At 47.2% G+C, this 15,446-nt stretch overlaps 1 protein-coding gene and 1 long non-coding RNA gene across 3 annotated transcripts in view; both read left to right on the top strand.

The window, feature by feature from the left end:
- rho-5 (rhomboid-5) overlaps positions 1–15,446 on the top strand; it is a 59,833-nt gene that overhangs the window by 14,259 nt on the left and 30,128 nt on the right. For both annotated transcript variants that reach the window (XM_089541006.1, XM_089541007.1), the window contains exons 4-5: positions 3,258–3,434; positions 14,485–14,610. In XM_089541006.1, the coding sequence (XP_089397132.1) occupies positions 3,258–3,434; positions 14,485–14,610 (303 nt within the window). The remainder of the gene's footprint in view (positions 1–3,257; positions 3,435–14,484; positions 14,611–15,446) is intronic.
- LOC149348886 (uncharacterized) lies at positions 4,747–8,385 on the top strand. The gene is made up of 2 exons (XR_016282529.1): positions 4,747–5,665; positions 5,971–8,385. It is a non-coding gene; the product is annotated as an uncharacterized LOC149348886 (long non-coding RNA).

Raw genomic sequence — 15,446 nt, 5'->3', positions numbered from 1 at the left:
GTAAAGGCAGAAATGGTAATTATCTGCCCACTTGTTCTGCCCATGTTGCAAAACATTGCGTCCACAAGTTATTGCAAAATTTTAACATGGAATCTAATTTCCAGGGTCTGCATAAGAAGTTATGTGCAGTGCATTTATTTGTTATCATTTCCGATTAATAATGTTTTTTTTTTCAGTTGTTCATTAATGAATCATTTATAATTGAGTCTTTCTTATTGTGAAGTGAAAGCATGATGCAAGATGCTGGACATCATGTGTACACAAAGCCGGCAACATTGCCTTTGTTACATGCATGATTGCAATCAAACAAAGATTGGAATTAGAAGCGTATAAAGCGCAGTGTGTGAATATTTGTGTGTATTCAGTTGAGGCCATTTTTGTATTTGCGTCAGTTTCAGCCCATCGCTCATATTTCTCCAGTAAGCAGGCTTGTTAGGTGGATTTTAACCCTTTAGCCGCCAAATTAATTCCTGAAGAACGTTCCAAGACCGCCGTATTTGTAGGCGATTTTGGTGAAAATGACTTTTGTCAGGCTTAGAACGTGCGTTAATGGTGCGAAACACTTTTCATGGACAACTAACGCCCTCTGGTGTTGACAATTGGAACCAGCGCAATTGCCGACCATAACTTGTCTTTAGCAGGGGGATCAATGCATCATCAAGCCAGACGAGTGTGACTGATCGTTGGCAATTTTAATCCAGTGTTCCACGAAGAGTACAGCTCAGGGTTGGTGGTTAAAGGTGCCCTGCGACGTAGATAAAGCATGAGGTCTTTATTCTTTGTATGCAGAGCAAGGCACATTGTGAGTCCTGAACGCGCAATGGGATCGCCAAAATCGTAATGCTTGATATTTTAATCTTCGCCAGAAATGCTCGTTTCGAGCCGATGGTGTCGCAGCGCGTCGGCCATTTGCGGCAGCGGAAATGAGCTGGCATCCAGATAGGGCGCTGCCTTTCTCATTGGTTGGGCGGCCAGTTTGCATGTTGTTCCTTTATACTTGCGAAATGGATCCAATATATTATGTCTCTGAGTACCGAAAGCTTTTTCACATGCCACAAAAACTGGAAATAAGCAGGGAAAGCGAACGAAAACTGACAAGAATAAAGCTAGGGGCGACACTTTCCATTCCACTTCAAACCTTCGTGGCGGCCAGCGCTGTTCAAGAAACGTTGGCTCAAACCACACCAAGACGGCTGCAAAAAAAAAAAAAAAAGCCCGTCTACACTCCTTGCTCAAATTGTGAAGAGAAAGGCCGGACAAGAGACAGGAGTCGAGTTTGGGGCCGAGGGAGGGTGCGGCCGGCAGCCTTCCAGTCCGACTAAAAAAGAAACATCGGGGGAGCTTCCTTTGTCGTTGTCACCCCTACCCTGACTACGGCGCCGCGTATGCGGGGGAAGATGCCGTCAAAATGCGCGGCTGTCTACAGCCCCGACAAAGCAACAATTGCATGCACGCTTCCGCTGCGTGTGCGCTAGGCACGGTTCTGATTGGTAGCGCCCAATCTCGGTACTGGGTGAGTGAAATGGGCGAGTGAGATGCATTTTCATCTGAGCTTTTCATTTCGAATTTTCAGAGTGGAATAACTTTCGTTTGCATGCTCCGATTTCAATAATTCCTTTCGCCCTGCTCTCTGGAACGCATGATGAATCTATTTAATGATATTAACCGGTACTGAGGAAATCATCGCGGTGCCCCTTTAAAGGGTTAAGAAGGGTTCGTGCACAACTACAGCACAGTGTTGCTCGTAAAACTATCCCCAGCGAATTCTTACCCCAGTGGCTTTTGACTGCATATGGCCTGGATGTTATCTCTACATTATCTGTCCACAAATAATGCCCCGTACTCCGTAAACAGTGGCGTATCTCTGCGCATTTTCATGGTCTGCTTGCTCTCGTTCAATCTAAGCGCAAGTTCCAAACAGGAAGTTTTAAGAGAGGAAAAAAAAAAGCTAGCCTGCTTGTGTTCTCATGTTTTTTGTTCTCGCTATCTGCCTGCCATTTATCAAGCAGTTGCACAGAAATATTAACCGCACTGCAGCTAATACCATGTAAACCGCATTTCCTCTCTGCCATCTGTATCATTGAACAGTGGGTGTTTTGTTGGTGCCAGCTGTGTGCCTTTTTTTATTGCGGGGGAGCTTCAACGTGCAGTTGGCAGTTTTTCAGGCTTTCTTTTTTTTTTCTTCCGTTACGCCGTGTGTATGTAGGTCACGTGTTTGCGGGCTATATCTGGAGGGGTGGCAGGCATATTTCATTTTATCTGCCACCTGCGTGGCTGAGTTGTGACACGCGGAATTCCCGCACAGATGTTTGAGCTATGAGGAAGTGTGCCTCTTGAAGCGCCTTTTGTTCTGCGTGTGCATTCAGTGTGCGGTTTAGGACTGCGGCAGATATGTAACCCACAGTCCGGTTTTTTTTCCATTAAGCCGTTCGCTGTGTAAAAGTTAACATTTTGTCATCTACATTCCTGGAGTGGTTACCAAGGTTCCTGTGCTGTCCTGACTTCACAGTGTCATTTTGCATTCTCCTGACTGGTACTCATGTTGCAACGCAATGTATACAGGGTGAGGAGCCATGTTTAACGCCTGTGAATTATTTTTTTCTTAATTTGAGTTGCTTGTCATGAATGGGAAAGCTGTGTCAGCTTTATGTCTGTTTGCAGCAGCGTGCAATTGTAACCAGAAAAAGAAAAAAAAACGGGTTTGGATTAGGTGTTGAAAAGATGCTAAAAATGTGTTGAGATGGTGTTAGAAAGGTATAAAAATGTTTTTGGCTAAGAAAAGATTTCTTTATCAGGCTGCATGTCATGCTGTTTTGGGCTTGACATCACCTTCTGTATACTGGAAACTTCCAGCATGCGCTTTTTTGTTTATTTATTTATCAGCTAGGCCACATTAATAATGACTGCCTATGCAGTGAAAGAATCGGCTATGAACAACTGCACTACAGTATATTTATTAGTCCCAAAAAGTCCTGCGGAATCCAAGGGCTCCACGGAGCTCAGTTTAAGGACCCCCCATCTAGAAGATGTACGATCAGGATTGCTGTCAGTGGAGGTAGAAAGGTATCTCCAGTTGTGCATCGTCTTCAGTAAAAAGGTGTTAAGGCACAAGTTGTTCAGTTCTAATTGTTTGTCGATTTATAGTCCTTCTTTTTCTGAACTTTTCAATCTCATGTTTATTAGGTCTGACTGCTACCAAAATGGAATCAAGCTCTAGGATCTGTGTGCTGACATGTCTTGTTGTCTGGAAACCGCAGGAGCAGTACATGCGGTCCAAGGACTGGCACCTGTCGCACCTGCAGCCACTGCGTGCGGACGACACCCAAGACGCGGCCGTCAGACGGAGCGCCTCCGCGAGGGAAACGACGGCGGGGCCCTTTCACCGCGACCCGGTCTACAAGATGACTTGGGATGGCCTCACCTTCCTCACAACGGTGAGGACGCTGAGTGCATTTTCAAGAAACTGGATCAGACACACCTCACATGTTTCATGTTTTCATGCCCACCACACTTTCTAAACAAGGTCAGTTCATTAACTCTAGGTAGCTCGGAAGCCATCCTTCGTGTGAAGTCGTATATCACGCAGTGGAAAAAAAAAAAAAAAAAGGCCGCCACCGTCCGGAAGACGTTTAAGAGGGCTCACCAGCTACAAGGCAACTCAGATTTGAACTTTTTCTGTCGATAGATGGCAGCACCTGAGTACCCCAAAAAGGAGGGAAGTTCTATTCCCCCTCCAGGTGTGTAAACTACACCGCGACACGAAAAAAAGTATTCGTTCTTCCGCGTACACAAAGTAGAGCCCAGAACTATCTGTAGGTATGCGGCCAAGGTTCCAGAGACCGAAGCACAAAAAAGTTGACCCCCCTCTCAAGCCATTGAGCACAGAAGGATGTGGGGGTCATACAATGGACCATTTCCCAGTAACCCACCAATTTAGCGTTTCTGGTTTGGGTCGCCTAAGCTTCCTTCAGTCTTTTCTGCGAAAATTCTTTTACAATGGTAAGGTGGGGTGACTGGTTTCGCCTGAGCAGACAGGTGTGGTCGTCCGCAGGACATTACCCGGAAAAGGTTCCATTGTGTTGAACACCTATGTAGTCAGTCTCTAAATAAAAGGAAAGAAAGGAGCTCCTAGCACTGTAACGGACACGTGTCGTGTTCGTATCAGTGCCGCGCATCAGTGATTGCATCGCGCCGATGCGCAACAGTAATGCGCAGTAGGTTACAGCGTCCCGCTCGGCTCGCCCAGAACGCCGGCGCGCGTCCCGCTCGGCTTGCCCAGAACGCCGGCGCGCGTCCCGCTCGGCTTGCCCAGAACGCCGGCACGCGTCCCACTCGGCTGGCCCAGAACGCCGGCGCGCGTCCCACTCGGCTGGCCCAGAACGCCGGCAAGCGTCGTCCCTCCGGTACAGCGCTCTTGCTCGTGCCTATAAAAGCTGTGCCTTCAATAAACAGTGGTTCATTCTTGCACTGACCATGCTGCTGTAAGCGTCGTCCCTCCGGCTGGTTACAAGCACAAGGCTCATGGCTGGTCTTCTTCCCTTTCCCGCGTAGCCTTCTAGCTGCAGAAGGATGTCCTCGATTGTAGTGACAGCGTGCAGCTTACTTTGCCTAGTCTCGTACGAGCGTTCCCAGGGCCGGACACCCATCTTCCGCTTCTCAGCACCAACAAGGCTTGAGTTTGGCTTGTTCTGACGGTAACCATCATCTTGTGGCACTTTTGTGCGCCATACTTTGTTTCCCGATTTGTCTCAAGGTGCTTGAATACCAGCAGGCAACAAGTCAGCAGAAAATGCCAGCAAAGAATTTCAGGTACGGGAAGCGTAAACGTGCAGGTGCACTGATTGCGAACACCAGAAAGAGGCAAGCTCGTGATAACGAACCTCCTACGTGCAAAACACACTATCCCCTCTATGGTGGCGACCTTGCCCACCCTGCTGAAGATTCTGCGTCCCCAGAAGTCAACGAGCACAACCCAAGGCCGGCAGACGTTGAAGCCCCCATCAAAGAATCCGAGGTGCCAGGAAGTGCCCTGTCATCTTCAGTGATGAGCACAACAGAGTCGTGCGACGAAGATATTGCTAATGGAGGTCCCGCGATCACCACCGTAAAGAGCGGCAGTGCAAATGCTGGAATTCAAGGGCGGCGCATTGTTAGCCTTCAGTACCTGTTGACCAGCTTGCAAAAGACCGCCCTCCATGTTCCCTTCAACTGCACTTTGGCGGATATGGACTGTGTGTCTGAAAGAAAGCAAGGTCTACGAAGCACGTTGACTCTTGTATGCAGGATGTGCCGAAGGAAGGATGTCATTCACACAGACCCGCCATCTGATGCGCAAGCTTCCAGCGGCTGCGGCGATATAAACACATCAGCGGTGTGTGGAATAATGTCAATTGGCTGTGGCTTCTCAAACCTTAACGAACTGCTTGCGTCTATGAACATCCCAAGAATGTCATCGGACACTTACACGAAAATAGAGGACGACGTTGGCAACATTATCAATCAAGCCGCCTGGGAGGAAATGAAAACAGCGGGCGCAGAGGAGGCAAGGCTGGCAAGAGAATGCGGCGACATTGACAGTGACGGTACACCCACGATAGCAGTCATCGCAGATGGTGCGTGGTCAAAGAGATCCTACAGGAACAAATATGACGCTCCGTCAGGCGTGGTGAGTGCACGAATTTATTTAGTTGCCATAGCGGTAAAAAGCGCTGCATTTTGTACTTGAAATATTTCACACTTGTTCTTTCGGCTAATTGGGGAGGTATGGAAAAGATCCGCGCTTTCATAACCTAGCTGCATGTACACGGGGCTATGTACCGTTGTGATCGAAAGGCATCAAACTGCCTAGAGGTAGTTTTAAAGTAGCACTTGAATAGCAGGCATGATAAGCTGAAATACCTATATGTTCGAGCGATTAGCAGTGCAGCCAGTAGGGCAGCTTCTTGACTAATATTGGTCTTACTCTTTCAGGCTGCTATCGTTGGTCACAGAACTGGAAAGGTCCTGTACCTTGGCGTGAAAAACAAGATATGCGCAATGTGTGGCCGGACTCCACAAGGTGCCACCCCGAAACAGCATCAGTGCCACAAGAACTGGCAGGGAAGCTCAACAAGCATGGAGCAAGCTATTGTGGTGGAAGGCTTCAAGAAAAGCGTTGAGCTACATGGCATCAAATATACAAAACTTATTGCTGATGGGGATTCCAGCACTTACAGATCTATCGTAGCAGCAGCACCGTATGGCAACCAGCGGGTTGAAAAAATTGAGTGCAGGAACCACCTACTTCGAAACTATGCAGCAAAAATAAGAGAGATCGCTCAGAAGAAGCGGCTAGAAAAAATTCCTCCTAAATTAAAGAACTCTATTCTCCAAGCAGCTGTTCGCCTACGGCATGGAGTTGCAACAGCAATAAAAGTTAGAAGCTCTGAAGAGGCATCGTTTTCTGAAAAAATAGACCGTCTTGCTCATGACATAATGAACGGCCCAAATCATGTGTTCGGAGACCACGCTAACTGCGCTGATTACTTCTGTTCCGGAAGCAAAGCGGGAGAAGAAAATATATTTCCTGAAATAGTTCAGAAAGGCATGTTTGAAGAAATTTGTGTTGCCATGAGCAGAGTGGTTGCAAACACGGCGAGCCTAATAATGGACGTCGATAACAATGCTGCCGAACATTACAACTCCATTGTGGCGAAATTTGTAGGAGGAAAGAGGATAAACTATTGTTTGAAAAGATCCTACGAGACAAGGTGTTTTGCAGCCTCCTTATCGCTCAACTGCCGAGGAACATACCACGAAAAAATCGCGCGCAGGATTTCGGGAGGGCAGCTTGGAGGATGCACAGAATCATTTGTGAAGGCGATAGTTTCTAGGAGGAATTCAAAGCGAAAGCTACCGAAAAAGAAGATACCAACCACTTCACGCTGCAAGCGCAGAGAAAAGGAGCGACATACTGGTGCCGATGCTGATTACGGCTTACCAGACATGGAGCCCGGTGCTTTTCAATCTACTTCCGACACCTTCCTGAAATCGCTTTCGCTATCAGCAACCAACATCGAAGACCTGCAGCGAGCAACGTCGAAGCAGAGTGGATGCACTCTGTGGAAACAAGAAAGGCGAAAGAGATTGACAGCATCATTGTTTGGTGCTATTTGTAAAATGAAACCAACGACGGGATGTGGGCGGACAGTTGGCGACATCCTGTACAAGGAAATAACTTCCGAAGCGATTCGGTATGGAAAAGACCACGAGTGCTTAGCACTCAAGCAAATCGAAAATGAGTGCAACGTCGTGGTGAAGGAGTGCGGCCTGTTTGTTGACCAGGAGAACCCCTTTCTTGGCGCTTCCCCGGACGGACTCATTGGGGAGGACGTTCTTGTTGAAGTCAAGTGTTCTTACTCAGCGAGGGACCTTACTCCACTAGAAGGAGTTCGCGCCAAAAAAATAGTCTGCTGTGAGGAAAACAAGAGCGGGAGATTGCAGCTGAAGACAAAAAGTAATTACTGGTACCAAGTGCAAGGACAGCTGAATATTGCTCGCCGTAAAAAGTGCTTGTTTGTGCTGTGGACCAAAAAAGGCATCAGCACTGAAGCGATTTCCAGGAATCAATCGTTTTGGGAGGACGAGATGTTGCCGCGGCTCAAAAATTTTTATATGTACTGCTTGCTGCCTGAGCTCGTGGACCCAAGGAGGAGCCGTGGCCTTCCAATTCGTGAGCCTAATTACATTCTCGAAGCACAAAAGGCTCGCTCGCTCAAGCGACCTTTGAAGGAAACGTCGGAAAATGACGATAGCCAAGAAACCGCCTAGAACACCCATTCTGGCTACAGCGTGTGTTTCGCTTTTCCTTCTTTCACTGTGTCCCGCGCGACACACACGAACTGCGTTCACTGTGCAGCTGACGCAAGCCATCCTGCGCTACAGTATAGGTGCCGTCGGACGATGACGCGTTTCATCCACAGATGAACGGCCACATGCAGCGCTTGAACAAAACCATTGCAGACGAGCTCGGCATGCATGCCGACGCAGAACACAAGGCCTGGGATGTCTTCCTTCCGTACGTCATGTTCGTCTACTACAGCGCACTTATTGAGACCAGTACTATGTGACACATTTTAGGCTCATTTACGGCAAAAAGTAACCACAACGCTGGACGCCATGCTGCCAAACGTCACCAATGAGGACATACTTGACGTCACCGCCTGCTTGCAGCGTGCAGAAGCTCTACGAGTTGCCCGGCTACGCATTACAGACCAAGAGCGAACGTACGCCCAACGCTGCAATCTCCGCCGTCTCCACGCACAATACAAGCCAGGTGACCGTGTGTGGGTGGAGACGCCTATTCTACGGCAGCCCAATAAAGAGCTTGTTTCAGTACCACGTTAATCTGCTCGTCTGTGTTTTCAAGGCATTTTCACCACCTCGTGAAAATATTTAAATTATAACAGATTTACTTGCTTTGATACCTCCTTCCCTGCTTATAATTCCACAAAGAAATAAATCAGAGTTAGAGAAAACTGAAGAGGACGGGAAGTGTGGCTCGCAAAAGCACCGAGAGCGTCCTGCAGCTATGCATGGTGGCCGGACGCAAACTTTGTCATTGCATAAGCGAGTTCTTGCTTAGCCCTGTTTACATGAACCAATAACGTCAGGTTGAGTCGGGCTGCGCAAGGTCAACCCAACTCGACCAACGCGTGTTGTTAGTGGCTATTTATTGGCAGTGTTGTCAGTAACGCGTTACAAGTAACGGCGTTACCGGCAACGCGTTACTTTTTTCGGTAACATAGTAACGTACTCGTTACCATTTCGAAATTGTTACGGGTAACGTACTTACGTTAACATTTTTCGGTAATTAGAGGTGTCATGTTACTGGTTACTTCTTAATTCAATTGTCCCTCTCCGCCTCTCTTTCAGAAAAAAAAAACGCCAAAAATAGTATTGCAAATAAACAAAATCTACCGGTGTTCTTGACGACCCTTGTTGCGGCTCGCATGCATGCCAAAAAAAACCTGCCCTTGACGACGCACTCAACTAAAAAAAAAAAATTACCGACGATTACGTTACTTCCTAATGCGAAATTTGAGCGCAGCAAATAAGCTGTTTCACCTTTTCGATAGATTGAGGCAAAGAAATCGAGCAACACATGTATGCGCTATCACAGAATTTTTTTTTTATTTTTCACACGTATTCCTTTAACAAAGACTCCACTAACAGTTCTTGACAGTCATGAAGGAAGCTTTGTGGCCGGAGAAATAGACTGATATATGTTCGACTTGGTACACCAATGCTTGATTCTCAAAGACGAGATCTATACAAGTGCCTCGCGAGGTTGTCACAGCCGTGGGACGCGTTACGAGCAAGAGGAACGGGATGTTCTCCCGCATAAGTGTTAGGAAATTGCTGTTTGTCTTTATGTCAACATTAAAGTCCCCCACTACTAACATCGGTGTGGATCGATGGACGGTTAATGCGAGTTGCAGGAAGTGCACGACGTCTTTCGTGAGTGCGGTAGGGGCGAAGTAGGCAGCTACTACCAGCAAGCCGTTCGGCAACATTGCGGCGCACAGTTCGCCAACTTCATGTGACGTGCCAAACATTTCGACTGGTATTGCAGAGAGACCTGTGCGCAAGTAGATAGCGACTCCCGCCGCTCTGTTGTGGTCTCTGCGAGCACCACAGCAGTATAGGAAATCTATGATTTCTAGAGGCTCTTCGGGATCCATCCAGGTTTCAGCAAAGCAAAGTACAGAGGAATGGCGCAGAATGTGATCGTGGTGTACGTCCTTGGCATGTGCGGCAAGGGAGCGTACGTTAAGAATGTGGTTGTTAATGATGAATCAAGTGCTGCCAGCGAATGACGCGTCCATTGGCTGTCTGCGTGTGTTACTGATGTGTGGTTAACATGTTAAGCTTCGCCTGTAAGAGTGGAACGAGACAGCGTCTTGCAACGCTGCCAGGGAGTCCACAGAACGCCATCGCCAATTCGGCTGTACGCCTTGCTGGACGGTAAATTTATTTTTTGAGGAAAGGAAATGTATCTCTCTCGCATATCTGGGTGGACACCTGCACCTCGCCGTAAGGGAAAGGGGGAAGATGGGAGTGAACGAAGACGCCGTATTAGCTAGACGCGCCTTTGTTCATTCCAAACCATTCAGCTGGCATTACGGAGTGGCTAGCGTGCTTGTATCGCACTCCGGAGACCCTGGTTCGATTCCCCAACTCGACCAATTTCGTTCTCGGTTTTATTGATTTATGCGCTCTAACTAGAAAGGTTAATTAGGCTATTTCATATTTATATTCTTGTATTTCTATCCATCGTGTTCTGTCATTAACCTGTCAATTGTTGGAACTGTCTAGGATGTTTGACACAACGTATATGAAACGAGCAACGTCTTACTGAGTGGGTAAGTGCGTGGTGGTGGAGGGAACGCGGCTTCGTACTTATCTGTTTTTTTTTCAGCAGCGTTTCCTTCCGCGGACGCTGTTGTCGCTGCGGCGCGCGTCGTTCTTTTCTTTTCTTCTGACCTCTTCATTCTCCTCTATATTAATTAGGCTAATTGATTAATTAAGCAATTAACTAAACTCAGTCCAACTTAGTTGCAGCATCACTATACGATCCCTTTGATTGGTTGCATGGTTACTAGCCAAAGTACAATTGGCCCCATTTGAAATTCGCGCACTGTGACGTCACGAGCATTTCGACCAATTGAAAAGCGTAACATTGGGGGCGGAGCTGGTTACGAGGCCGACGCCGACGACGACGCGAAACCCAGGAACGGACGCCAGAGAGCTGCGCTCTAAAAAGCACGAACACGCAGTCACAAACTTGTCTTCGCCCCCAAACCACTCACACACACATCTCTCTAAAGAGTGGACGCATGCCAAGCCACCAATGAACCATTTGCAGAAATCTGTAAGTCAGTGTCTCGTTCCCAGGTGACACTCTCGCATTCTTTGTGGAAGAAGTTCCCTCTTCTGAGAAAACTCAGGAATGTCGCCAGTTTACTTCAAGATGGCCCTAAGAGAGCCGTGGAAAGAGTACAATGGTACAGCACACAAAAGGGGATCGCAGTCAACCAGCTGTTTCTATCTGCAACTCCGGCTACGTTTCTCGTTATTGAGCTCCTAAGCGAGCGAAGCTGACCTTGAACACCTTGACGTAAACACTCGCATTTTTGCGATAATTACGAAGGTTCAAGTAAAAAAAAAATTTTTTATGTGCGCAAATATATTTTTTCAGGAACTATGACATTAACATTTCTTTGTTGCTACACAATTTCCGCGTAATTTCGTAAGCAGAAGCACACCAGAATTACTGTAAATTTGCTCAGTTCAGCTATGTTTTCTTTGTGAAGTTTGAATTATATGAGGTATGAGCTTTATAAAACTGTTATCTTGAGTTCTTGCAGCAAAGACGCACTGATTAAAATTTATGGCCATGGAGTGACGGCAAAGTAACGTGCGATACTTTTTTTCGGTAACGGTAACGCGTTCCTTTTTTTTAGTGTAACGAGTAACGTATTTAGTTACTTTTTTTCGGTAACGCCTACAACACTGTAATTATTAAGGCGGAAGCCTTTAATGTCTCATCGTTGTAAGCAGCAGTTGTCGACAGAAAATGTCACGCTTTTCAATTGGTGGCAACGGTCGTGACGTCACAGTGCGCGAATTTCAAACCGGGCCAATTGTACTTTGGCTAGTAACCATGCAACCAATTGAAGGCATCGTATAGTGATGCTCCAAGTAAGTGGGACTGAGCTTAGTTAATTGCTTAATTGCCCAATTAGCCTAATTAGGTTTACTAGTCCGGCCATATAAATAAATAAAACCGATTAAGAAATTGGTCGAGCTCAGGAATCGAACCCCGGTCTTCGGCGTGAGAGACGAACATGCTATCCACTCCGCCATGCCAGCTCGATGGTTTGGAATGAACAAAGGCGCGTCTAGTGAATACGGTGTCTTCACTCACTCTCATCCTCCTCCATTCCCTTCCCGCGAGGTTTAGGTGTCCACCGACAAATGCGAGACAGATACATTTCCTTTCCTCAAAAACCAATTTACTGACGAGCGATGCGTAGAACCAAATGGGCGATGGCGTTCTATGGACTCCTTGGCAGCGTTGCAAGACGCTGTCGCGTTCCACTCTTAGGGGCATCAGTGACCACACACTAGGTCAAAAAAGTGCCCCCTCTGAATTTTGTGAGACAGTTACTGCGTAATTTCCTTTCCTCAAATACAATTTCCATTTTCTTCATTACGGCTCCTCTTTATCTATCTTCTTTCACTCCCAATTCCTCCCTTCATCTACGGTGCGGTTCAGGTGTCCACCGAGATGACACAGAATTACTGCGCCATTTCCTTTCCTCAAAAAGCGTTGCGTTCAAAGGGTAAGGCATCGCGCCGAACGGGTAGTGGCGTTCCGTGGACTCCCTGGCAGCGCTACAACGCGCTGTCGCGTTCCACTCCTAAAGGCGAAGCTGAAGCGTCATTAATTAGCAGTTAATTAGTATTCAGGCAATAATCAGTAATTAACCATTAATAAGTGATTTGTCATCACTTAGTAATTAGTACTCAATTATATGTGACGCCACCGGTGCCACAGAAACAGCGAAGGTGGTGCGGAAAACGCTTCCGCCTCTACCCACTTTAGACAGTCAAAGTGCCCCCTGAAATTTTTGGTAATAAGAAAGTAAAAAGAAGGACCAGACGTCGCGTGTTTGCATAAACTCGATTTTAGCGAGTGAAGACCGGTTCAACTGCAGCGACACCAAGCTTCGAGCCTCGCATTGCAAGCGAGCAGTGGTAACATATCCAAGATTGAGGCACGCCACCGCTGCTTCGGAGATGCGACGGCGCAAGCAAAAACAATTTCGCGCTTATCCTTTCCCCTCCGTTTTTTCGGCTCGACAGCGTTTACAAGCACATCGGGGCAGGGAGGAGTTGAGTCAACCTACCCCTTTGCGCGGAGTTGACTGGTCCCGACTCCTGACCCGACACGGCGCGTTTACATGAACCCAGTAACCGGTTTTTGGCCGGATAACTCGACACACCTGCGTTTTGGTGCAAACAGTGCCTTACTGTGTGTGTGTGTGTGGGGGGGGGGGGGGGGGGGGGGGGGTAGCTTGTAGGTGTGGCCTTGCATCTCACTTTTTTTTAGCACCACCAGCTCGAGAAAAAAAGAAAAGCAGGAATCTTTTAGAAATACAGCCCAAGCAAGAAAAAAGGAAAGAAAGAAATGAAGTTCGTCCGGGTTCTAAGAAAAACGCATGCGCACGAACACAGACAAGCAAGAAGTTGGTGGTAGAGTGCAGTAGCGACAAAATATTCTGTCGCCAGATGGAGCCACGCCGCGCTAGTAAATTTTGGCGCGAAATTCAAATCCCCTCAGAAAATACATACACAACTTTCAGAGCCTGTAAAAGGCTAACACTAACTTCGATATGGATAAAAATCGTGTCTTAACAATCAAGAAAGAAAAAGGGAGGAAATGTTGCGGACGAAATTTTGATTTTTGGCTTGGTTTTTTCACGAGATGACATGAAAGACCTACATATCTAAAAGCACCATTTTTCTGGAACTTTGCGTCTAATTGGTAAAAAAGTGAAACTTAAACAATAAAATCTGCCCGCAACATTTCCTTTATTCATTCAAGAAGAAAACGCTGCCACAAACCTCATGAAAATCGAGACATATTTAGACACGGTATAGCTTCTGAAAGTTCCCATGTATTTCCTATGGACACTGCCACTGGTGAACCCTCTTAAGTAACGAGCATTAGCTGTAGGAAGCGTGCTCGCATAGTTTCACCTCTATCCACCATATTGGACCCTGACGTCATCATTGACACGCGGCAGGTGGTTGTTTATACTGTGCCATTGTAGATGGCGCTACAAGTCTCAGTGCGAGATGTGCTGTTTTCTAGTTGCTGCCACAGATGGCGCTGTGATCTCAGGCTGGTAGCAGACCCCATGAAATCTCGATACATGATGAGTAAGAGCTAACGCTTTTAAAATCACTGGATAACCCCTCTTGGTGTGAATTGGTTGCAGTTGACTTACCCTAGGCTTTTAGGAGTGAAATTGTTGAAAAGAAAGTAAAAAGAGGATTAAGGAAAAAAATTATTTGGTGCACTAGGCTACGGTTCAGTTAAACGATTCGACGAGAGTTGTCATTGGTCGCAGATCTGACATAGAAGTGGCGGCTGCTTAGTTGCTAACACTTCCTGCACTTTCACTACTGCACGGCCCGTTGACCTCGTTTGAGAAGCCCCATGGTGAGATCCGTAAAATAAAGCTCATTAGAAGAGGCATGCCATTGCCATATTAGGTAAAGTAGAAGGACACCATGGGCTAGTACCTCGTAGTAATGGTCGAGACAGAGTGAACCTGGTCCCCTGCCATTCGTTTTGAATGTTTTTTAGTTTTGGGAATGGTGTGCCTTGTCACTATTCACCAAGCGTGCTCACGGTGCATTGTCTTCTTCTAGGAGGTGCGGAAGCGGCTTTCGGGCGGAGCGCAGCTGACAAGGCGCGGTTCTCGGCGCAGCTTCATGCCTTCAACGGAGGACGTCAACATCCCCGCAGCTGTGCCCGAGGACGGCAGCCTGTCTCAGGTTTGTCCGTTTTCTCTGCGGGCATGGTGCGTCATCATGTTGAGAAAAGCCACATCATCATCGTTATAGAGTTGATTGCATTTTGGCCACATTGGTTTAGCGGCTTTGACGTTTGACTGCTGAACCTGAGGTTGCGCTATCGAATATCAACGGCCGCCGTATTTTGATAGAGGTACAATGCGGGATATGCATCCCAGGTGCCATACGATGCAGGTGCACATTAAAGAACCCCAGATGGTCAAAATTAATGTGGAGCCTTCTACCATATTTTCCGGTGTATAACACGCGGCTTTTTTTCGAAAATCTTGCTGGTGCGTCCTATACAAGGGTGCGTCTTATATGCGAATTTTTCATCTTTTTTTTGCGAGTTCATCGATTACTCCGGTTCATGCTCAAGCTTTTTTCACCTAAAAAATATCACTACCAATAACGCCGTTGTAACACGGTTAATACTTCAATACCGGGACCGCCGTGCGCAACATTCTAGGTGATCTTTATCATGAAACGGCGGGGATGACAACTTCCGGGATCGCAAACGCGTGGCTGTTTCGGAGGCCCCAAGCAAAAGTACAGTGGAACCTCGATTATACGTCCCCCGGTCATGCGACGACCCGCATTTTACGACGAATTTGTGCGGTCCCGGCAAAACCCCCATAGAGACAATGCATTAAAAACCTCAGTTATACGACGCAAATTTTAGAAGGACCCCGCTTCGTATGACGGCTGGCTCGTACCGTCCGTCAAAAAAGGTCGTCAGCAAACGCAGGCCGGGATGTACCGTATTTTCGCGATTCTAAGCACCCCCCCTATTTTCGGAAAAAAATTTCTGAAAAAAA

This window comes from Amblyomma mixtum, chromosome 4 (assembly GCF_055824585.1).
Source record: "Amblyomma mixtum isolate Tamu chromosome 4, ASM5582458v1, whole genome shotgun sequence".
Classification (NCBI taxonomy): Eukaryota; Metazoa; Arthropoda; class Arachnida; order Ixodida; family Ixodidae; genus Amblyomma; species Amblyomma mixtum.
Note: the sequence above shows the minus strand (reverse complement) of the source record. Positions and strands in the feature narration are given on the sequence as shown.